This window comes from Epinephelus moara, chromosome 4 (genome assembly GCF_006386435.1).
Source record: "Epinephelus moara isolate mb chromosome 4, YSFRI_EMoa_1.0, whole genome shotgun sequence".
In the NCBI taxonomy this organism is placed as follows: Eukaryota; Metazoa; Chordata; class Actinopteri; order Perciformes; family Serranidae; genus Epinephelus; species Epinephelus moara.
The window spans coordinates 16910467-16935086 of NC_065509.1; the positions used below are offsets into that span (position 1 = coordinate 16910467).

The following is a 24620-nucleotide window of genomic DNA, read 5'->3' on the forward strand; positions in this document are numbered from 1 at the left end:
CCCACAAGTTCTCCCTTGGTTAACATTGTGATGACATCACAGATTTTTAAATCTTTCAAAAATAAAATCTCCATGGATAAAAGAATTATAATATAAAGAATCATAATCAACTTTGTTTGCAGTTTGAAGTGTCCTGTCACCAGTTTCACAGATGTCTCTTTTATAATGGTGGTCTGTGAGAAAAAAAGGTTTTGGGGCCACAGGGGATTTTATTGCTGCAGTGCCTTGAGTGACCACTGGGAAAAATTGGAAGCAAGGCTGAACGGCGTTCCTGGGGGCCTGGTTCCAGCTTGACATAGGGACTGATTACCTGACACTCAATCGTAATAGGCCAATTCTACTCAGACTACAAATGGACTATACAAATAGAAATCAGAGCAATTCCGATACCAAAATATTGTCCCAATGCCTACAGATACTGTATGATGTGCAGACATCTTTTTTGACATTACTTTAGCCTGTACTTCACAATCTTTACAGCAGGTTATTATGTTTAAAATGAGGGTTCAAGTGAACTGATTTTTACAATAAATAATGCTATATCAGAAATTTTCAGATTATGTGAGTGTTTCAAAGCTCCTATAGGCTTTTCAATGTGTTATATAAAACACCAAAACCTTTTTAAGCTGTATGCTTCTCCCAACAGACAGAAAAAGGATGAAAAAAAAAAGATAAAAAATCAACTATAGAAGATAAACTGACCATTACTGTGCATTTCATATTAGTCTAAACTGGCCAAGTCAGTGATTTGTCTCATCAGTGGAAAAACAATCATCAAACGTAGGACAAAAGGTTCACTGGGCACCAAATGCTTTTAATAACCTTGCCACAGTCTTGGGCAGTGTGGTGTTTTTCAGAGGACCAGACTCATGCTGCTAGCACACTTCCAGTCCAGCAGCTAAGCAAACAGGCCATGCGATTCCACACGGAGGGGCCTCTGTTTCTGGACTCTCATTGGTCCGGACAGGCTTGAAAGCCTCCATTGAGCCAGTGAGGAGGAATTTGGGGTACTAATGCCACTCTCAGGAGGAGGAATTTGTGTGATTCTGGTAAACAGCTGACCACTCACTTTGCGAGCTCAGCCCTCCTCCTCTTCTCTCTGGTTTCTGCAGTACGTTCTCTGGGTTGAACCGCATGAATTAACAATCCACAGACCACTTTGATATTATTCCACTGATCAATCATGCCTTTGGTGAACTTGTTTGGATCAAAGGGGAGGCTGGTGCTGAGCGCTCTCCTCATTTGTGCCATAATCTTCGAGTTAGGTGAGTGACTTTATTCACTTGCTGAGCAGTTCTGTCAACATGTGATCCTGGGAGGGGAGATTTTTGTGGGCCTAATGCATGACATGACTTACTCTAGACATTAGCATGTGATAAACTCAATTAATTCATATCATTAAACAGTTGCGAACTACTGGATGCATCATGTGCTCTGTATACTGTGTAGCTCATTGTCAAAAAGACGCCCAGGAGCAGAGGACCACTCCAGGCAGGAAGCTCAAAACAAGCAAACCCAAACTTGGGAAATCAACAAATAAAGGTCCCAGAGCTGTAACATCCAAACCAAAGATCAAAGCTACGCCTGCAGCCGCGGCACAAACCCTCCTCACACAGGTATGTCATCAATGACACTGTAACTTTTGATGTGTTGAAGGAATCAGTGTACAACTGTGTCATTTCTATCTGACACTTAAAGGTGCTAAACAGAGGGAAGTTTAAAAAGGTGGGAGAGACCATAAGTGTGCAGACGGGAGACACTCTGGAGCTGAGGTGCAGGGGCAAACCTGTGCAGTGGAGCGTCCCCACGTATCTGGAGGATGATGATGATGGAAGGCTCAGGCAAGCTACGCCATTGATGAATCTTTATTGTGCATGATTTATTCTTCTAATGACAGAGCGATAAAATCTGTTGGAGAGTCAGTATGGTGTTAGACGTTTTCCTGTTCTGGCTCTGCAGGATTGTCCAACAGGACCGATATGGCGCCCTAACATTAGTCAACACCACTGGTGCAGACACAGGGGAGTACACCTGTTATCCTATGTACTGTGAGGACTCAGACTGCAGGAAGGAGTATGACAAAGCTGTCAAAGTCTTTGTCTTCTTTCCCGGTACAGTGAATAAACTTTATTGATGTTTACACGTGCACTTCTCAGAACTGCAGGCCTTTGATTTATTTCACCACCAGCTTGATAGGAAGCCTTTTAACATGTTATCTTATCATTAATCTGCCATATCTTCTCATTGGACCAACCAGATCCACAGGAGCTATTTGTTCCGACGTCTGACTACTACGAGGTGATTCAGCTGAGAACCAACTGGCCAACGCTCCTTCCCTGCCAGGTGACGTCACCTGAGGCCAAAGTGACTCTGCACCGCGAGTATCCACCGGTGGAGGTGGCAGTGGACGGGTCGGAGATCTCCTTTAACGTCAGGAAGGGCTTCACCATTCATCGACCCCGACCTTATCATGCCGGAGCCTTGTACTGTGTCGCCAGTCTGGGCAACCTGAGGCAGAGCTCCACCAAATACATGCTCATCTACGTTAACTGTGAGTGCTGCCTCTGAGTCATCCATTCCCTTAATCGTGAAGTCATTTGTTGCTTATTGCTGATCAGGGACAAAGCCTCCTCCAGCACGCATCAGACAGGGAGGCAGAGAAATACAATGCTGAAGTAGACAAACCAGCACAGGGCTGACAAACGTTCTTTTTTATACCTTTTGGTCAAAACAAACAACTGAAATTTCAACTCCTATCAAAGCTTACACATCAATACTTCAAACACTTACAGATCTCAGGTCTTCACATTTCAAACAACTACAAAAAATTCTTTTCTTCAGCTCTTCTAACTCCCACAACCTCCACTGGGCATATGCAGCTGCTTTCAGTTCTTCCACTTCAGCCGACACTTAAACTAAAATCATCTTCCAGTTAATACACTTGAAGTGGCACTAATGTCTCTCAGGACTTAACTGACCTTTTCCAGGGTTTGAACTGAATCTTCAACTCTTTTCTGTACTTTCATTTCAGCTGCAAGTTCAACTTCACTCCACACTCCAACTGAAACAGACACTTCAACTTCAGCACTTCCATTTTAACTTCTTATTCAACTCCTGTCAGTTTTCTAGTTGTACTTTAGCCTTGGACTTTTTATAGACTGAACAATAAATCCTAAAAAAGGACGGACAAATTCATTAACAATAAAAATACCTGTTAGTTGAGGTAACTATTCATATTAGCACTGCACTAGTACCATAAGTAGTGCTACTCCTTGAAGTGTATACTTCATATTTATGCGCGTGTTGAAGATATAGGAACTATTTTTTCGTCTACTGAACTACACCAGCCAACTGTATCATCGCGCCGAGGGAAGCATGCATCCACTGCTAGCTCACCTTGCACCACTGAGCTAGCTAGCATTACAGTTCAGCTGAGGATGACACCATTAGCACAAGCTTCTCATCCATGAGTAGATGCACGCCTCCTTCTGCACACTGATACATTTAGCGGGTGTTGTTCAGTAGACATCTCTCCAGCAGATATCTCCAACATTCGGCAACTCACACCAAAACAAGTTAGGTCAATAAATAGCACTACAGATAAGAGTAAAAATATGTATTTTTAATTTTTGTGTGAACTGTTCCTTTGAGTTATTGTTTGCCCCCCTATCATAACTCACTTATATTCCACATTTCCCATCAGACCCCATGGCTCCCCCTGCTCCAGTGATCCAGGCCTCGTCAAGCTCGGTGGCTGTGGGGGAGAATCTGCGTGTCAGCTGCTCTGTGGTGGGCGAACAGGACGTGGTCATAGAGTTTACCTGGGATTACCCAGGACAAGAGGTGAGACATGGGGAGAGAGGGCTGACTAGAATTACTTTACAATATGGCATACTTGATATACTATCAGTTTCAGGTTTGTTGTGAGACAAAGTAAGTGAAGGGCTTATGTAACTGGTGTACATCCTGTGTCATATAGCTTACTTTGCATTTAGTTCATCATTAGTAAAAAGGCATTTAACCCATGGCCTGTGGAGCATCCAGGCCTGTAACTGTGTTGCTGATTTATTAACATTAAACCTGAGGACTTGGTGACTTATTGTCAAGAGGTCACGTATGTGCCATGCTGTGCAGCACATGTTAATACCCAAACTTAACAGATCACCTGCTCTGGTTGCAGATTGGGAGGCCTCCATACACAAAGGAAAGCGTCACTCCAGTCGGTGGAGGAGCGGCTCGACAGCAGTCTCAGTCTGTCCTCCTGGTGGACGAGGTGAGGGACGTGGACCAGGGAACGTACACCTGCACCGCCCAGAACCTGCAAGGAGCCAAATCAGTGTCCACTACTGTTAAAGTGGTCCCCAAAGCCAAACCTAGGAAACCATAAGCCATCAAAACTGGATGACATCACTAAGATGAGAGTGAGAAGGTGGAGATCAGGTGCAACAGTTTGCTCTGTCAGTATTAAACAGTACTCTGTTAGTCACATATGAATATATGACATCATCTGCTCCCCCTGTAGTTGATAAGAGTGATAACAGAGATTTTGTTGTTTAGATGAATGTATGTAAATTGTGCGTTCAGCTTGTGTATTCAAAGTTTTATATGCATACATTGTTCCTTGTCTTTTTCTACTTATTTTGTATTGTGCATGACCTCGCCAGAGATGAAGGCAAAGAAAATAAATAGAATTAAATGAACAGTTGTGATGATATTCTCCTTCTTCTTTTCTGCTTCGTCTTCTTATTTTAATGCAGATGGTTTATTTGTCTGTAAGTTAGATAGGCTATTGGTTTGGGGTGCCATTGGGGCATTCGTCCACTTTACCCAATTGGTAATCTAGTGGTGGAATGAAACTAAACACATTTCCTCAAGTACTGCACTTAAATTCAAATTAAAGGTACTTATACTCTGCTTGAATACTGTAATGTCATGCCACTCAGGGGCGGAGCCAGACGTTGTAAACAATGGAGGCTGGAGCCCCAGAAGCCACCCACCGCTCCACCTCTGATGCCCCTTTTTACTTTTACTCCACTACACTTCAGTGGGACATATTGTGCATTTCCCCCCCCACTACATTTATTTGAAAACTTAAGTTATTACTTCACAAATTAAGATTTTCTTTTGCACACAAGTGCAGCTGCTATGATTAGTTGATTGATTGACTGACAGAAAATTAATTAGAAACTATTTTGATAATCATTTAAGTATTTTTTGTGCAAAAAATGTTCCTGGTTGATGCTTTTCTTTTTAATTATTTTGATTTATTATTTAATTATCTGCTTTGAGTACTTTTAACAGTTCCAGAGAGTATTACATGGGCCTACTTTTGCTTCAATCACATTTTCAATACCTCCTCCACCACAGTGCAGGTCTTGCATTACGTAAAATGTGGGTGTTTCTCTTTGGTGCTCCTGTTTTTGTTTTGTTTATATGGTGCACCTTCATGCCTCACCGCTAGATGGGGTTGTCCCCCTTCACAACTTGAAGTGTGTCAGTTCAGTCACCGGGGGGACAGTCAGGCACATGTTTCCCTGCCTCTCATGTTTCCTCTCATTCTGTTCAAACCTCCGAGAGGGAAAAGAGACGGTCCCAGCACTCTGCGCTCCTCTCCGTCTCCGCACATTGCCAGCGGGCTGATCACTGTCTGCTGCTCCGCACCAACTCCTGGAAAATATCCTGCGGAGCCACGTAAACGCCGCTTGTTTCATTATATAAGCAGGGAGAGAGAAAACTGCAGCAGAGTACCCAGTGCTGGTCCGAGAGATGTCCTGCGTGCAGAATATGGTGAGCGCCAGTTTTTCTAATCTTTCCATGATCCGCTCCCTCCTGCACATGCAGCGCTGCAGCCTGGATCTGTGTCAGTGTTTGTGCATTGGTTTTGTTGTGCTCCATGATGATGCCATATTCAAAACTTTCTGCAGACCAGACCTGTGTAAATAAATCTAAAGATATGCTGCTTGAATGTGTAGATTAAAGCCTGTAAAGTAATGACACAGTGCTGCTCTCAACTGGATCAGAGTTTTAGTCCCTAAATCAGGGTTAATCCTTGCAATTTGTTTTCACTGTTGACCTGGCAACTGGCAGAGTATGTGTGTGTGTATGTGTGTGTGAGAGAGAAGAAGGAGACTGATGGATGAACAATGATTTTTTTTGCCATTTATTTCCTGTCACTTTGCAGCTATGGTGGTCTCCTCTGCAGTGTGTTCAATAGTGTTTGGCCTGCACGGCTGTAAATGTTTGGGTTGAAGCTCTCACTCCAGGGTCTCTTTTGATGCGCAGGAGTTTGGGGACAAAAGCTGTTTCTGTGTGTGAGAGAGCCTGAGTGTGTGTGGGAGTGTGTGTGTGTGGGTGGAGGGGGAGACACCGGCCCAGTCTTGGGGACTTCCAGACTGTTGTCGTGGAGACCAGAGGCCACAGGTGACCTCTGACCTGAGGACTCATGGAGCGTTGCAGGGAGAGTCCTTTGAGTGTGGTGGTTGTGGGTGCGTGCTGACGTAAGTGAAGGAGCCACACTGACAAAAGAGAGACAATAGATGTGTTGGGAGACTGCGTGGTAACCATTCCTGTAATTTAGGAATGAATTATATGAGAAGTCAAAGAGGTGATAGTGGGGTGATATACTGCTGTCTCTGCTGGTGTGAATGTGTGTGACTGATCCCTGCATGGCAGTCACTGAGACAGCTTAAGTATTGTTTAGGGTAAAAGTCACCGCACAAAAATGCATTTGTCCATCTCTTCTCGCCCACTTCTTCATGACACAGAGGTGACTGAGAGATCAGCTCTCCCTTATCATCAACTGCGAAAACAAACCAAAAACAAATCAAATAGTGCAGTGTTAGCAAGAGTTTTGTGAGATCAGGACTGACTGTGAAATTACAGTTTGAAGAGTCAGTTCACACAAACCACACACTCACAAAGTGTCTAGAACTTCTGCCCCTAACCTAAATAAAATAGAGATGAATGGAATTTCATGTGTGCCGCTAATGAAACTGACAACTGAACCAACAACAGAGACTACCTGCACAGCTGGATCCCACTTGTGTTGTAATCTGGTCCCACGCCCAGGGCATCAGAAACTGCTGCTTGGGCTTTGGCCCTTGGTGTCAGATACGGATGCACAATGCAACCTTTAGCATCTGAATGAGACGCACAAGGCTTTCAAAATTCTCTGATATACACCCATTTGTGTTACTATTAAACAGTCAGAGAAACAGAAGACGCATAAAGAGTAAGAAAGTCCACTTAACGTGAGTGGGACAGGAGGATTATGGGTCCAATAAGCACAGGACTTTGACTCAGGAGACTGGTGTTTGTGTCGCATTTAAAACTAAGTCAGTCTTGAGTTATTTTGTCACGTGAGCTGTCAGTCAAGTGAGTCAACCACAGTCTTTTTCTAACCCTAACCAAGTTGTTTTGTTGTCTGAACAAACCGCAGAACCCCTCTGTGGTAACATAAAAAGCAAAAGGCTGCGACAGCTTCTGATGAAGCATCAAAATATGACGAGTAGGGATGAGATCACATCGAGTGTTGTGTGACAAAATGTGGTTGTTTATGTGATTTTGGTGAACTGGCCCTTTTAAGGTTGCGTTTAAATGAAGCAAATCACCTGTAGAAGCAGTTTTGGCATCTACCTGCTTAGCACATTACTACGTCAGTGGATCTACAGAAAACTAATTGTGTATCATTATGATGATTAATTTATTGTTTAGGTAATTTCTTAAGCAAATACAGCCACATCTGTGAGTTTACAATTGCTTGTCACTGTTTTATGTCATTTAAGAATGAATACTTTTGAAGTTTTTGGCTGTTTGTCACTTTGAAATAAGCAATTTGAAGACATCGCTTTAATCTCTGACAACTTGTGATGTCATCATTTTGGACAGTTTAGAGACATTAAGAGAACAATCAAAATAATTATTAATCTTTTTTAAAGAGGTGACACTAATTATGGCCACATTTGACATGGCAACATTTGGAAAAAAAGTACTATGATGGTTTTATCAATATTGCAAAGCCCATCTGTTGGCTAAAAGCTTATTGGGAGATTTTTGACGAGAGCCTATTAACACAGTCTGTGTCTTTGCTGCTCTTCTCTCAGCAGAATCAGCCAGACAGCTGATGTGATGTCTTCGTTCAGCTGTTTGAGCTCTCAGGGGGTTGACACTCCCCTGTGTGTGTGTGTGTGTGTGTGTGTGTGTGTGTGCATACATGTGTCTCCTTAAAGCACTGGCAGCTGATGAAACACTAATGCTGCTGATCAGTCAGATGTCTGCTGACCATTTGCTTCTTGTTGCCCAACCTATAGAGAGGAGGATACAAACTCCTCGTCATCAAGCACATTACATGTGAATAATACCACGCCTCTGTATTTCCACAAAATGATGTTCGTCCTGATGTAACGCTTAAATGAAGGTGCAACTAAATACTTGTCTTGTCCATCAGAACCTAATAAATCCAACATTACCACTGTAAACTACAGCACTATTAGACTTTATGTCTCTTTTTCTATTAGGTCTAGCATGTAAGTGCACAGCAGGTCAGTCATGCATACGACAGTGGAACAGATGGCGTGGCGGGGAGAGTGCAGTCATAATGGCAATGTGTTGGTGGACAGAGATTTTCCCTCAGGCCAGTCAGCTAATCAAACACTAATCAGCCCGTCTTCCACTCACTGTGTTCGGTCTGTTTCCCCTCCTTGGCTCTGCTTCCTCACATTCTCCTCCCCTATTCTCCCCATTTTCTCACTGTTTGCGCCTAATCTTGGGCTTATCCTGTTAGGCTTTTCACTCCCTCCTGTCTGCACTCATCTCATAGACTCTTTATAGACAAGGGCACACCTGATCGCTCTGAGGAGAAAGTGTCGTGCTCTTACACTTAGAGCTTTCACTCCTCGGTCATCCCTCTGCCCGTGGCTGGCTTGATCCGCTCTCTGGGCCGTCTGTCGCTGCGATTAAAGCCAGGCCGGGTTAAGAAAATCACTGTGGGGCTTGGCCAGGCTTGCAGGGCTGCCTACCTAGATTCTGCCGCTGTTGGATGTAAGGCTGTTAAGCTCAAAGCGATCACAGTAAATGGTAACAGTATGCTCGACACTGATGTCAGGAGAATCAAAGGCAAGTGTCTGTCTGTGTAAGTAACTGCCAGAAATCATAGCCACTTCCTATGTAATTCTGCACTAGATGATTAGTTGTTTAACCACATTCACTAACCAGTCCACACAGTCTTGTGTGACCCTCAGTAAAACATTCATTTATTTTAAATACCATAAATTGTTGGGTCAAGTGGGCCTCACAGGCTTGAACTGAGTTATTTTTCAAGTGCCAAGACAGAGAACACACCCAAGTTAATCATTACCTCCAAGTGACAGGTGCTTCCTTATAGCTGAAGATTGATCATTAAAAAGTATGTTGCCATTCCTGATATGAGGGAAGGAAAACAAAGATATAATAAAGTCACAACTTACTAAATAAATCAACATCAACAACAATATCAGCATCAACAACAATATCAGCAGTTGCTCAGTTGACTATGTGAATGGAGTTGCTTGTAGTGATGAACCCACAGAGAATTTGTCTCCCAGCTCTGCAGTTCTCTTCAGCTCTTCAGAGCTTTTTAGCATCTTTCATACAGTCGGCAGTTTTACAGCTTTGATTTTGGCAGCCAAATGCTCTAAAGTCCACTAGGCCAGGGCAATATCTTTTTTTTTTAAATAATAATAATAATAATAATAATAATAATAATAATAATAATAATCTGCCTTTGTGGATTGAAGAAGTAATCTCAAGTTAAAGTTATATGTCAAACAAAGACAGAGGTATTTCCCTTTTTTTTTCACCAGTCCTGTAATGTTATCCCCACCACTTGCAGTCATCATCTTTCTCAGCTTAGCTGCCTCCTCCATTAGTAGAGACTGACCTCTGGTGGTGCCTGCTGTGCATTACATTGCCTCAATACAGCATCTCTGTATCAGTTTAAAGGATAACTTAGGTATTTTTCAACCTGGGCCCTATTTCCCCATGTGTATGTGTGCGTATCATTCATAGGTACAACTCGTTTTAAAATTGGGTCAGTATTGAGGGAGGTGGATGCAGCCGGCAGCCGCAAAACGAGCTAAAACGGTAACGGGGGCAAATGCGTCCCGTATAAGTTTGCGCATTAAAAGTGCTTTTTTTCGCCACTGACCGGTTCAGATCGCCAGTGTTATCTCTGTAAATAGCATACTAAGCGTTTCCCTTACCTCTGGGCTGTGTGTGACGTCATCTCGCGAGAGCTTTGCTCCACTGTGTCTGTAGCTCTCTCTACTCGTGGGACAGCCGTTTTCTTGAGGAAGAGGTGTTTCGGGATTGGATGTCTTCTCTTCTTCGGCTGGCAGTAGTCATCTTGGGAGAAGTGAGCACTGCAGACCCGATGGTCTGCAAGGCGCAGTGTCTGGACAGGAGTGTTAGCATCCATTTGTAGCACAACTAGCCACAACTTCAGCATCTCGCCGTCCGACAAAGGCAGCCTATGAAAGCTGTACGGGGTGTTGCGCGACATCCTGTTCTTGCAATTCGGATAAGCACAAACACGAACCATTGTTTTCAATCGATGCAGTAAAACTCTCAACTGTACTCCGGGACAACCAGAGCCACTCTGAGCGGCGCTCAGCATGGCTCCTCTGTTTTCTTCCCGCAACAAGCAAAGCTCTCGCAAGATGACGTCACAGCCCAGAGGTAAGGGAAACACTTAGTATGCTATCTACAGAGATAGCACTGGCGATCTGAACCGGTCAGTGGCGAAAAAAAAGCACTTTAAATGCGCAAACTTATACGGGATGCATTTGCCCCCATATCTACCTCGCGGCTGCCCATACCAGAGCCAAAAGGAGAGTGGATATTGAACTCTTTACCAACATGTTTCCCACAACAACTTTATAAGATGATGATATAGTAATGCAGCATTTGTGTTTACAGCTTGTTCTGTTGCCCCAGAAGCTGCCAAAAAAAAATAATCAATTGACACTCGAGCTCAAAGTTGGAGATGTATTTTTGATACCTGTAGGTCAAATGTAGATATTGGCAAGCTCTGTGTGTGTCACTGACTTAAGAAGAAGTAGATAAGGCAGGTTAAGGCAGGAAAATCAAGCCTACTGAAGGACTAGCATCACAAAATAATAGCTGGAATGCAAACATTACAGATATATGACAGCTTGCAAGCAGAGGTGGGAGTTTCTTTTGGCATCAAACTGGGATGTCGGATGCAGATACAAGTGCATTTCCTCTGCTTCCCTCGTCCAATCCAAATAGGTCAGAGCTCTCTCTCCATACACTTTAAATATAAAGCCTCTGCGTTCTGTAACCATCATACCTGCTGTCCAGTAAATAATTAGACGACCATTGTGATTGTGCAGCAATTAATTTCTATATTCTTTTTGAGATGATGCTTAAACGTAATCACATTACCTGGCAGAAAACAGAAACAACTTCTGAAAACTTTTCACAAGGTAACAGATTGATGATATAAGTGTATGTGTGAGTATGCATGGGTGGATTTGGCATAATGAAGAGGTAGCTTGGTGGCCCACATGCTTATTCCTATCAATCAAAATCTCTTCCGCTGCCAGATCAACCTGGCATATATTTCATATTTCATCATAGCAAAGTCTACTGTGTTCAGTATTTTCTGTGTTATTACTGACTACGTGGTTGGTTGGTTTACCCTCCACCTGACTGCTGAACAATAGTTTTGTCATCATGGGACAAGCGGGACCCGGTGACCTTCAGAGGGGAGAGGTCTGAGAGTGTAAGAGGGTGGACAGACCCCACGCTGTGACCTTTGTCTCTAAATGTCACCGACTCAGAGGGCACTCGGAAACAGTCGCTAACTCTGGCAGCATCTCATCCTGGGACTATTGTCTTGTTAACGAATGTTGCCTTTTCCCCCGTGAGGCAGCCCAGCCTTATCGTTTCCTCGTGTTTTTATTGATCAGGCTTATCTCCCAGTGAGGAGCGCCCGCACTCACCTGCCTTCCATAGATATCAGCAGCGATGGTTAGCCTGTGTGTGTGCGTGTGCATGCAGAGTACTTGGCCCTTGTCTCTTTTATTTAGTCTGAAGAGTTGTAGCGTTGCGAAACAAAAGGCCACGAGTCGAAGCCCTCCTCTGCGAGTGGGCATTGTTGTTTATTTATATCTGCGTGTGTGAGTAGCAGCCGTTGAGGCAGCCGCAGCTCTGTTCTCTTCAACAGCATTTCAGTTTGCTGTCACATCCTGTTCTTTTACATGAAATCAATACGATGGATTTAAAGGTTACATTTACTCTCTTTGACCTGCGCATTTTTCGCTCAGGTCACACAGATAATACAGCTGTTAAGACTCCCTGGCACTGTACTTTTACCTGTTTCTGTAATGGGAATATGCTATAAAAATACATCAAAGTATTATGATGTTTCAGGGCCGTGTGATTGAGTCTATATCTTCATATAAATTTCAAGAATTCTTCACTGATGATTCACTTTCTTTTAAGCCTCACATTCAGCACCCTGTAAAGAAGTTGAACCTGAGGCTAGGCTATTATTTCAGAAATAATATGAGAAAAAGGACTTGTTGCTGCTACTTTAATGCCAGTGATTGACCATGGTGATGTTTTATATGCATTCATCTTCTCAATGCATTCACGTCTTAGATACTGTATACATGGAGCATTCCTTGAGGTTCGTTACAAATCTCAAGGTCCTCACTCACCGTTACTCTCTCTGTATGCTAGGATTGTCTGATCTGCATTGCCCATCTGTAGTCTTTATCACCACTGGCATGTCCTTATTGATAAGGCACTAACCTTGTTTCCTTTCTTATCTATGTAATGCCATCCATCTGAAAAAGACTTCAACCTACAATCTCTGCTCATTACATGTTCACAAGACCTACTTTTGCTGTCTGGTCTTGAAATGGGCAATTTTAGGTTTGCTGCCCCTGCAGCTTGGTATCTGCTGCAGACTGATTTGGGTCTCTTGAAGTGTTTTTAAAAGAAGATTAAAGGAGCTGGAAGAAAGTGCATCAGGTCGTAGATGCGTTCACTAAATATCTGCCTCTATGTGATCCAGGATATGTTGACCTGATTTCTCCATATGCTGCATTTCTGAATTTTTTTACTGTTTCCAACTGTGGTAAAGGACATTTTAAATGTCAGTGAGGCTTTTCCTGGTTAAAATACACTTACAATTTCTTGCTGAGAGTTGGATGAGAAGATCGATTTATCACTTGTATTTGTTCAGTTGCAGCCGGTTAGCCTAGCCTAGCACAAAGTCTGGGAACAGGGTGAAACAGCAAGCCTGGCTTTGTCCAAAGGTAAGAAAGTCTGCCTTGTTGTTTCCAACTTTGGTTTCATAATGAATTAAACAAACATGTCACTTAGTGAGCTTCATTTGTAAACATTGCATACGCAAAACAAGGCCTGAAAGAGGCAAACACCACTTCCCACGAGTTGTGATCTATAAAAAACAGACTTGATGGAAGAAACTTTAACCCGCTTACGAACATTTTGGAGAAGGGAAATTTGTGAGTCATATGGTGAGGTGAAAGCCTGATTGTAGAATATTTTTTTGCACACACCATTTTTGGCTTTTGTTCGTACGTACATTTTTAGTGTGGATCCTATGCATTGTTTTACAAATTAGACCTCAGGGTCCAGATCTGACTTGACCCCAAAGTTCAGTTTGTTTATTTAGCGTGAACACTGTGTACCGCACCCAGGGGTGGCAATCACTCTCAGGCACGGTACAAATAAATCGTACCTAATATAAAAAACACCGTTAGAGGTCCAACTTTTTCTTTAAGAATGGAACTCCTCTCAAATTATTCATTCCGATTCCGTCTCTGTGAAATAAGACAGTCCTTCTAGCTGCTTCTCTTAAATCCTTACTGACAGAATTTTTAAAATGTCTGACCCAGAATAATGTTATTTCAAAGGAGCCAGACATCCAGTGAGCCTCCCATAGCTGCTTCCTGTAATGTTATTGTCCAGAGGAGCTTAGGCAGAGGAAATGAGTCTAGCTCGAGTTGTTGTCTTGTCTAGTTGACTGGTCAGACAGGTACAGTATCTGTAAGCAGGCCCTGACTCGTCACTCTCTGTGATCTCTGCCTTGCATTTCCATCTGTGGATCTCCACATTCATATTCTCTCTTTGCTCCATCATGCTGCCGCCACGTTTCCATCCATTCACACACACACACACACACACACACACACACACACACACACACACACGCACATGCACCACCTTCACCACTCCTCCAGGTTCCCAGAGCTTTCTTGTTGGCGCTGCTCTGTCGGCCAGCTGAGAGACTTACAACTGAGAATCTGTGGAATCTGAGACTGGATATGCCTGTGGGGCCCAGAGGTAATGACAGGGGTACGGTGGCACCTGCTCAAGTGTTAGACTGGGCTGCCTTGCTTTGATGGGGTTATCCCTTCCTTTCATATTTCAGCTGATTTTCTTTAAATTGCACTTGGCAGGCTAAAGGGTCCCGCAAACATCTCATTCTTGCTCTGGAATGCCTTTAATAGCCTGCCAATCGCTACATTGTGCATCTCTGGTTGGCGAGGTGCTTTATTAGCTGGGATTCCTGTATGCCCACCTATTGGTGCCAGCTTTAAGAGGTCCAGATACCTCTTTCACTCCCCTCAGCTCTGCGGCCTGCATCACATGGTGAAGAAAGAAGAGAGGAGTGGCTCTCTCCTGGTTAAGGAGCGGAGAACAATGTCCTCTTTTTTCCTCCCACTAAGATGCGAGCGTCTCCAGTTTGAGTTATGTAACTTGATACGACGCAGAACCCGTCCAGTAACCCGGCCTCAGGAAAGGGGACTTACACTCAGACTATTGTCCAGACGGTCCACGCTGAGACAACCCCCACATGCTGTCATTTTCCACTCCTTCCTCTTTTGCGCTCTTATTTTTTCCGACCCTCATCCCTCTTTCTTTGTGTTCCTGCTGTCTGTCTTTTAACCCAAGGCTGATCTCTCATTATTGTCTTATTATCCGTGAGCAAACATTGTATTGTTGGCATTTGTCCGGTGAAGCTGGCTCTCATATGTCAACGCATTGGCCTGGATTGACCGCCTCGAAGCTGGTTCACATGCGGGGCTTTTGTTTGTGAAACTGGGAGAACAAGTCGAACCATACTGGCCTCTGAGAGGGCTCAAAGAGCACAAAGAGATGAGCAGGTGAGGAGGGGAAAGGAGAGGGTGTAGGGTGAACAGGAAAGTACCGAAACAGACTTACAGCTTCTGCAGAGGTCGAATTAGTGATTTGTCCCAGTTTACTATATAAAACATACGGGTAAATTTCCAGTGATGCTTCTGTTTGTATTCAAACAATTATTACACACAATTTAAGATCAGCTTAGTCCTCAGTGCAAAGTCATCCTGTGGTGGCCTGCAGGTCAGTGGTTAGGACCAAGCAGCTCCCTCCCATCCACACCTCCCAACAGCCATCACAGTTTGAGAAACAGGAAGTCATGTGGCGTGATAATCAGTAGCGCGCGCATGAGACAGACAGAGAGGAAAACAGAGTGAGCATGGGATCAGGAGCAGAGAAGTGAAGTATCAGGTGGACAACACACACACAGGTAAATAAATGACTTTTTTCCTTTTTGGTACCTTTTCATTTTATCTCTATTATCTGGGTTTTTATTTGCTTTGAAAAGTCAGTCTTAACGATACTGAAAGTACCTAAAGTCCACAGTCCACTGGCTTCAGATCAAAGCAAGAACTTGCCTAACCTGTGTGTGTATATTGTATTCATGCCTGAGAACGCTGCTGGGAAAGTTTTCCTTATTTACATGCCAGCAAGCTCAAAATGCTCTGAACTCAACTGTGATTTACGGCTGCATTGTCAGAAGAACAGCTTAAGCTGTGAAGAGGAGGGGAAAGCAGCCTGATTGTTAATTACTCATCCCGTGAGGCATGCTTGTTTGCAGCGGAGTTGAATTGGAATTAACTAACTTTTTAACAAAATCTTTCCTCGAGGGCGAATGACGTCACACTGAGCAGCAGCCTCCCAGTTCACTTCCAGCACAGAACTAATATGCTAATTAACTGTTAATTATTGAAAGTCCCAAAATGGAGCCACATGGTGCTTTCCGAACAATATATAGGATTATCTGCTCCGCTGAGCTGTGCGTCTTGATTTCCTCAATAAACCCTCTTTCCATTACGTTCTTCTTCTGTTTGTTTTTTCTTGATGATTGTCGGTCTGATGGTCTATTTGTGTCCCTGGAATTCCCCCTGAGGACTGTTCATGGCTCAATGTTGTACCCAAGCTGTGTAACAAGATTTCATTGGATTGACTTGTGTTATTATTGAATTGTATAGCTTGAGGCAAAGTGTCACAGCTGCACAAGGTGAAATCCCCCTCGTGTTGACGTTTCACTGTTGTTTCTTGTTGCTTTGCTGTCATTGTTAACAGTGAGGCTGTGACCCGAGTCGGCTGAACAAGCTGATTTTCAGTAGTTCCCACTGTGCTGCTCCTCAGCACCAACAAACAAACACTCGCTTTATTTACAGAGAAACTCCACAGGAGGAAAAAGTGCTGATCCCCTGACTCTGCATCAGCGTGCGTCAGCATCAGTGTTTACTACCTGACACGCACCCTGCTCTGCTCCTCTCCCGGTCTTACAGTGCAGATGAGATCAAAGAAGAAGTTTGCTGTGATGTGATCAGGAAAGCTTTTTATCTATACGTTCATTTAGGCTTAAACTGGAACATCATCAACATTTAAAGCAGTCATACTGCGGGTCAATCCATATCCGTGTATTCCTCTGAATCCTAATCAATTTTCAGCTGCAGTCCACACATTTCCCTTTGTGTTTGTGTTTGTGCTGAGTGTGTGGTCTAACACTGAGGGTGTGTGGATGGATGCACGCACGTTCATTGCAGCTGTTAAGTGGAATTGGTTCAGGTGTGGGTCGATGTGGGAACCACTCGATTTCTATCTCTGTAATCACAGAACGGTGACTCCTACATGAACCGCTCCAGGAAACAAAGAAGGCACAGAGAGAAAAGAGAACGTCACGTCCCCCTCTGTCCTCGCTCTAATGAATTTAATAAGACGCTAGTTCTCATGCTTTTGTCTTTATCAGCTCAATTTAACACTGTGCGGCTCCCCCGCTCTGATTATGTGGTAGAATTATCAGTCATTAAATGTCTGATATTACCAAACTTAGCTCTCATGGGAACCAAGGTGCTTTGATAATAGACACTGTTGTTTAGTTTTTTTGTTTGAAATAACCCACAACACTTCAGAGCCTGCAGCAGAGAAAAAGGCCTCTGTCCACATCACCCATATCAGTGCTGCATGGGCAATGTGAAGGCACATTAATAATTACCGAGTGAGAAATGTAAGGAATGTGTTTCCTCACATCGCTCTCTCCCTGTACATTCTTCAGTCTGAACTTGTGGTCTGTGTTAAACACACTCTGCTGATAGCAGCAGTTGGCAAACACTGTACAGGCTTAGCTTGCTGACAAGGTGAACAGAAACCAAACACACTACTTGTACTGGATTCAGGATAAGGTGAAATAAATTACATGCCACTTTGTTTGCTTTCTCACAAATTCCGATGGTGTTAGGTGAGGAAATATTTCTGTACGGTGTCATTTTTACAGTTGTTGACCTCCTCGATTACATCAGGTTAAAACTTGAAATCTGTGTGTTTATCCAGTGTGATATCTCAAATGTTGCAGATGGCATCAGGCATTTACATAATATAGAACAAAAATCTGGAAGGATTATTATCTCAGCGCTGTAGTATTCTCAAAACAAGGAAACATGTTGTTTTTAATTATAGCACTCTTGTCATGCCAAACACTGTACTTTATATATTAAAACCTGAATGTAGTGCCAAAATCATAAGATACCAAAACACAACAGCTGACAACCATTTAACACAAGAAGCAGTCAGCAAGAAGTATTGTAAAGGCGTGTCTCAGCGCCACCAGTCTCCCATGAAATCTGATGAGCACAGCATGCGAACTGCACAGTCATACGTGATACAGCAGGAAGGCAGGCGAGAGGGTCGGTCTTGACATTTTCTCCAAAAAATATACAATAGTTGGCGTGATGTGAAGGTCGATGCCATTGTATGAGCTTAGATCTGGCGATTTTCTGCACTCTTGCAACAACATTAACAAATGTCACATAGATGATCAGGCAAGTGTACTTGGGTGTGGAAAGCTGAGCGCTAGGGGTAGCAGTCGTACTCAGGCACTGTGCAAATCAATCATACCTAACATGAAAACACCCTCAGACTAACTGCAATGCAACAATACCATTTCTTTATTGCCATGTTTCCTACACAGATCATCAACTGGTGATGATGCTGACTTGTTGGTTGGGATCTGTTAGCTATAGAATCAGAATGACATCATGTATGCAACCATTAAGCATGATGGGGTCTTTATTATTCGCTGATAACTCAGCCATAGATGGCATTTTGACACAAGTCATGGAGCTAGCATTAAGTCAAGAAGTTAACCCCTTTAGGGTTTAGGGTTGCCCATGTTAAAATCTGTCGTTTGAGATATCACGCTAACAATATCAATAACAGACAGACAAACAAACAAATAAACAGACAGGGGTGAAAACAATACCTCATTGGGGAGGCACTACTGTAATCGTAACTTAAGTAGGCGTGCTGTGCGAGAACACAAACATCGACAGGTGTACCAACAATGACTAAGGTAAGGTAGCTAACAGGCAATTGTTTGATTCGTTCGGAGATTATCTCCTACAGTTCAACTCTTAGATTACTAATGCAGGACTCATTATTTCTTGCGACGGTGGAACAGATGGATAGTGTGAGACATGCAGTTGCTGCTGGATACATGTAAAATTAGAAATTCTATTTCAGTGAAGGAAAAGATGGTATGAAAATTAAAATGATATTTGCCTGTATCAGATTACCTTTCGTATCAGATGTTTTGTTTGCGCCTTGTTTTTACCACGCAGGGTGACTGGTAGATTAGTGTGTATGTGTGTGTGTTGGATGAGTGAAGGGCAAGTGGATGTCACTTAAAACAACACTGAGGTCAAGTACTTATCCTTATGCTGCGAGTACTAATCTCTCTTTATCACACACACATACACACATCCATAGAGGTTGAACTTGTAGCCTCACTGAGGGATCAAGGCAGGCATTCGTCTAAACAAAGTCAGGGATTATGCAATCAATCCTTTTTCACACCACAAATTGAAGACTCTTTGATTTTTTTAACAATACAGTCTCTTTGTGCCGCTGGAAGAGAAGCAGAAACACGGTTGTTGTTGAAGAAAATGTCCCTATAAATAACACTAATAACACATTTAGAGGTAAGAGGTGGCCATGTGAGCACACTCCCTCGGGTGCCCTATTCTCACGCTGAAGCAGCCTTATGTAACATCAGTCAGATTCAGATCAATAAGGTCCCATGAAACACCAGTCCAACCAGTCACCCCAGATAACCCTGACATTGCTACTGTAGTCAGGGCCAGTAATTGAGTTCTGTGCAGAAATACAATACTGTAATGTCAGCAGAGGCAGTAAAGGCTGAGGTGCACTGTGCAGACCGCCATCAATAGGCTAACAGATGCAAAGTGAGGAAACCCATCTCAGGAAGTCTTGACAGATGATTTTGTTGAGTGAGTCCAGGTCAAAGCATGCCAGTCATGATCAAGACTGTGAGTCTTCTAAACAGTTGTAGAGCTCATAAAAATGGTGTAACTACAGATCCTCTAATGCTCTATTCACACGAGACCAGTATTACCAGGGGTGATTTAGAAATTACCTCCCCACGTCTGTGCTAGATGCAGCACATTCACAGGGGATAAGTGCAGTCTGTATTTTACTTTAATTCACTGACATTATCTCCCGGATATGATGCACATAGTCATTTGTAACTCCACTCTACACTACACAGGAACACTACACAGCACCATGAGCTGTGATGTGCAGTCACCTCCTTTTTTCTTTATCAAAAAATGTTGGTTACACAAACAATGGATTTTGCCACATTGTCACATGTCGTCCATCTGATCATCTTTCTTCATGCTGTGCAGCGAGATGAGCCTTTTGCATTCTGCACCCAAAATGCTGTCAAAACTTGATGTATCATTGCCAATGCAGCCTCCATCATTCTCGTCTGGGAAAAGGGCAGAAAAGAGGTGCGGAGAAAACAAAAGACCTAAATATGACCGCAAATCACCAAGAGACCGATTTAAACTGGACTAATATTATCACATGACCTCTGTGTTTGGCAGAATATTGTGGGTAAATTGCGGTAGAATTATAGTTTAATGAATTGCAGTCATCATGGTGGATTCTCATCGGATTAAGATCACAGATGCAGTGGCGTTCCCAAGAGGGGGGCTGGGGGGCCATGGTCTCCCTGATATAGGGAGAAGGGTTTTTTGGGGAGTTTTTCCATATCTGCTGTGAGTGTCCTAAGGACAGAGGGATGTCTGTAAAGCCCTCTAAGGCAAATTGTGATTTGTGATATTGGGCTTTAAAAATAAAATTGATTGATTGATACAACTCCTGGCCTACCCCCATGCCCCAGTGGCAAAAAAAAAATTGTGGCTGATATTATTGTCTGTAAGAGGCTGTGGCGCAACCATTTCTTAAGCTAGTGTGAAGATAGTGGTATCTTGTGAAACTAGACAACATAAGGCATCCATTGATACCATATCTGCATGGCTTTTCCGGGACGGGGCTGAAAAACATGCCAAAAACTGGCTTGATCATTTTTAAAGTGGTCCTTTGAACTCTCACGTCAAGATATTAAAAGAAAAATGGGTTCTCTGGGTACCCAAGTGTCTCCGCTAAACTTACAAGGGCTTGTTCCCAGTAAATGTTTTGTTCTGTACAATTAACGTACGTGTTTTTGTGGAAAAGGACAACAAGCCTATTTTAAGAAAAATGAAATGCCTTACGTGTTTTGACAGGACACATTGAAACAGGATTGTTGTGAAGTGTACCAGTATTAGTTGCTTTATATTGGATAATTAGTAATATTAACTTAAAAATAAGACACCAAAGTTGACACTCCTTCCTTAACACTCCATATTGACATAGTTTTATACTACGACAGCATAGTTAAATTCCTGAAATTCAGTTACGGCTTTTGGTTTTGGTGTGCCACCCCAAGATTTTCAGTGGCCCCATCTGATCAATGAATGATCCCTGGGGTGCCACTGCACAGACGACCTCCGCAATTATTTTAATAGGGGGTCACCAGGTAATACTCATCTAGTGTGAATAGGACCTACAGTAAGGCAGCGACTGTGTCCCAATTTGTCCCAAGTTTTGAGTTTCAAGGTTTTCCCCTCTGGGTCAGTAATTATGGAGGCTGCTGTGGAAATGATTAATGAGAGTTTGATAGCATTTAGTCTCATCTAGAGCCATTGGGAGAGGAAGGATGCTCAGATCCATTAAACGACGAACATGTTGTTTAATATACATAAGATAATGAGATGGATGACATTCACTAATCTTTCTGTTGTTCCAATAGATCCATCCAAAGTTGAAATGAAGTAGAGACTGTTTATCCATTGAAAATGTGCCACATGAAACTCAAAAGTGGGCACATAGTGTTTAAAATGCCAGAACCATAAAAAAAAGATTCTCCTGGTATTGACTGATTACAAGTACTCATCATGTAGCAAATAGAAATGTACCAAAATATCAGCAACTGTCGGTATTGGCTGAGAAACGTTTAGAAAGCAATACATATCATGATGTTTGTTAGGTTGTGAAGAGAAACCTACATAGCTAGTGTCTGTAGAGTTAATACTAAGGCTTTATAGTTATATTATGTGAAGATCAGTAAAATATTCCTTTAAAAACCCCATTAGTGCATCACACAGTGCCGGCAAATAGTAGGGCCAATATTTTATTCATGAGTTTAGAGTGTATACAGTGGTATGGGACGGTATACAAGCTGCTCCAGTGTTCCCTAAAATGTGTCACGTCTCGTCAGAACTCGTAGAATCAAACGTCTGCTCTTAACTGTCTGTGCGCTCAATAGCACCCTGTATCTACAGCCATGACCAAATATGACCTGTTGACCTCCGTAAAGACTGGAGTATTGCTCATCAATGGACACAGTGTGAGACTGAACACTGGGCCTTCAGCTTTAGCACCGCCATGTCTAACCGCAAGTGAATTATGCCCCGTGTTCCACAGAGAGACTGCTCATCATCTTGAGTGTCATGAAATATGAAGGTCGACCTTTCTACGCAAAGTTCTGTCTGCATCTCTCATTCAGAAAACAAAAGACAAGAATTGCCTCAAGGAAGTTTAGCTTGAGGCGCTTGCCCAGATTTCCATGTCTGTGTGTAGCTTGTCAGATTTTAAAGATGTGATATATTATATGACACACAAGCGGCCTTCAGACGCACGGAAGAAGGAACATTTCACGACCCTGCTTTTGAACATCTTGGCTCCTTTGAAAAGCCTCGGGGTCTGTGGAGAGGAACGAGGTCTGCCTGCCTGATTGTCTCCCATCCATAATGAATAACCTGCTAACAATTAGAGACTGCAGCTGAGCGCTCCTCTGCTGTCATGCCCCACAGACACAGACACTCTCACACTCACACATTACACGCCAGCATGTTATAGTCAATCAGAGAGGAGAGCGCTCCTTTCCTTCTCATGTAGGATGGTTCCTTCCTAGTCGGCCTCGGGCACAGCTCACCCTGACAGATTGAGACAGGGGAAACTCCACAGTATCAGATATAAGTCACACTTGAATTTACATCAGTTTAATTTTGTGCTCCCTGTGGTACAAACGTGTCATCCAGGATATCCGTTATTATTTTCAGTAACTGAGCTCCTAGCCCTCTGATAGTCTGGCGACCTGTCCAGGGTGTACCCCGCCTCTCGCACAAGGACAGCTGAGATAGGCTCTAGCCCCCCGCAGCCCCTAACAGAATAAGAAGTTCCAGAAGAGAATGAATGAATGATGAGATCCTTGTTTTTATGTCCAACATGTTGAAGAACAAAAGCACTGACAGGCTTCTTTGGGGAAAGAGGAGTTTGGTTGTTTGATTTTGGCAACATAAGAAATCATTATGCCACAGTTCCCAAAGATCACCGGGCAGGTAATGGATGGCAAGCCCTTTAACTTTTATTCACTAGTAGTAAAAGCAATTGCAATTGATATCAACAATTGCTTTTTGACTGGTAAGAATTTCAAGCCAACATATCCATAATGTAATTTTGACTAGCAGCAGTTCTATTTAAAGATATCCACAACTTATTTCTCATCAGTCAAAATTTTCCATATTGATATTAACAGTTCATTTTTTACTGGTGGAAGTGTTCATTGTAGTTATCTGTAACTCCGGCTTCCTCCCACAGTCCAAAGACCAGTGTTGGGTGTTGCCGCCAAAAATGGCTTTTTTCAGTAACGAGTAGTGTAAGGCACTACTGTCCCTAAATGCAGCAATCACATTACAGTTACTAATCAAACACTTAAGTTGTTACTTGCGTTACATAAATTCATCATTAGATCTTCCCCTTACTTAAGAGTTAGTGACAACGGGCTTCAGGCTGTTGCCAACGGGTCGTCCTCCATGTCACCTGTCAGCGGCGAACACAGATGCGGGGACGAGCCAGAGGATGGGAGAGTTTCTGCCACAAACAAGCACAGAGATCCGGGGAGACATGGGAGCAGCTTCATGTGTTTACAGAATGTAAAGCTCAGCTGTCCTTGTGCGAGAGGCAGGGTACACCCTGGACAGGTCGCCAGACTATCAGAGGGCTAGGAGCTCAGAAGATGAATGAATTAATCCAAAATGATTTGTTGATATGTCGGATATATCGGAAACTAAACTGTCAGTATCAATGGGAAATTATTAGGGCTGCTCACTTTAAGTGGAAGATTCGAATCATCATTCGTAGACCCTTCAGTTGACTGAGATTCTTCAGGTTGAGCAGTCAAGTTTCACGCTGCTCTCCGGGGTAAAATCATTACACTACCTCAAGTTGTTCCGTCCGCACGGTGAAGATACCTGCAATGGATAGGCAGCTGCAGCCCCAGACCCAGAGTGAGTCTGAGTAAGATGGAGGCAGCTGCACAGGGGAAGAGAGACTTTGTCCAGTCAAGCTCCAAGATAACGTTATCTAATGCCCTTTGCTCAGAAGTGGGGAATTTACAGCTCCCGGCAACTTAATATGATAGTCTCTGGCTTTTGTTTGATATCTAGTGTTGACAAAAAATGTTAGCACAGATTAGCTCGGAAGGCTAACCTGGCTTGTTTACTGTATTATATAAACGTCTCTGTCATCCTGAACATGACGCCAAACCCTGTTCAAAAATCTGGCACTTCAATAAAGTGTTGCTTGATAGTCTATATGAAAAAAAGAAACAAGTAGTCAAATGTCTGTTTTGAACAGCCGAATCCGATTCGACCGCCAAAACGCTGAGTCGAGTACAGCCCTAGAAACTACATTACCCCTAGTTACAATCCTTTTTCAACAGGTGAAAATTCCATTGTAGATATCTGTGATCGTTATTCTTACTAGTGAAAAAGGAATTACTGATATCTACAGTGGTGTGAAAAAGTGTTTGCCCCCTTCCTGATTTCTTACTTTTTTGCATGTTTTCC

The 24620-nt window shown here is 43.0% G+C and overlaps 2 protein-coding genes across 3 annotated transcripts in view; both read left to right on the top strand.

Annotated features, from left to right (window-relative positions):
* The first annotated feature begins 1020 nt into the window (after window positions 1-1020).
* Window positions 1021-4700, top strand: LOC126389505 (platelet-derived growth factor receptor-like protein). The gene is made up of 7 exons (XM_050043239.1): window positions 1021-1265; window positions 1450-1616; window positions 1699-1841; window positions 1960-2111; window positions 2258-2551; window positions 3704-3843; window positions 4181-4700. Exons 1-7 carry the CDS (start codon window positions 1184-1186, stop codon window positions 4385-4387), a joined length of 1185 nt encoding a protein of 394 aa, XP_049899196.1. The 5' UTR covers window positions 1021-1183; the 3' UTR covers window positions 4388-4700.
* Window positions 4701-5557: 857 nt separating this feature from the next.
* Window positions 5558-24620, top strand: part of n4bp3 (NEDD4 binding protein 3) — a 35275-nt gene continuing 16212 nt past the window's right edge. Inside the window, exon 1 of one of the 2 annotated variants that reach the window (XM_050043236.1) lies at window positions 5558-5787. The gene's annotated coding sequence lies outside the window, so the exon portion shown is untranslated. Of the gene's footprint in view, window positions 5788-15474; window positions 15605-24620 lie in introns of those variants that run through there. The other variant, XM_050043237.1, reaches the window with a different exon arrangement.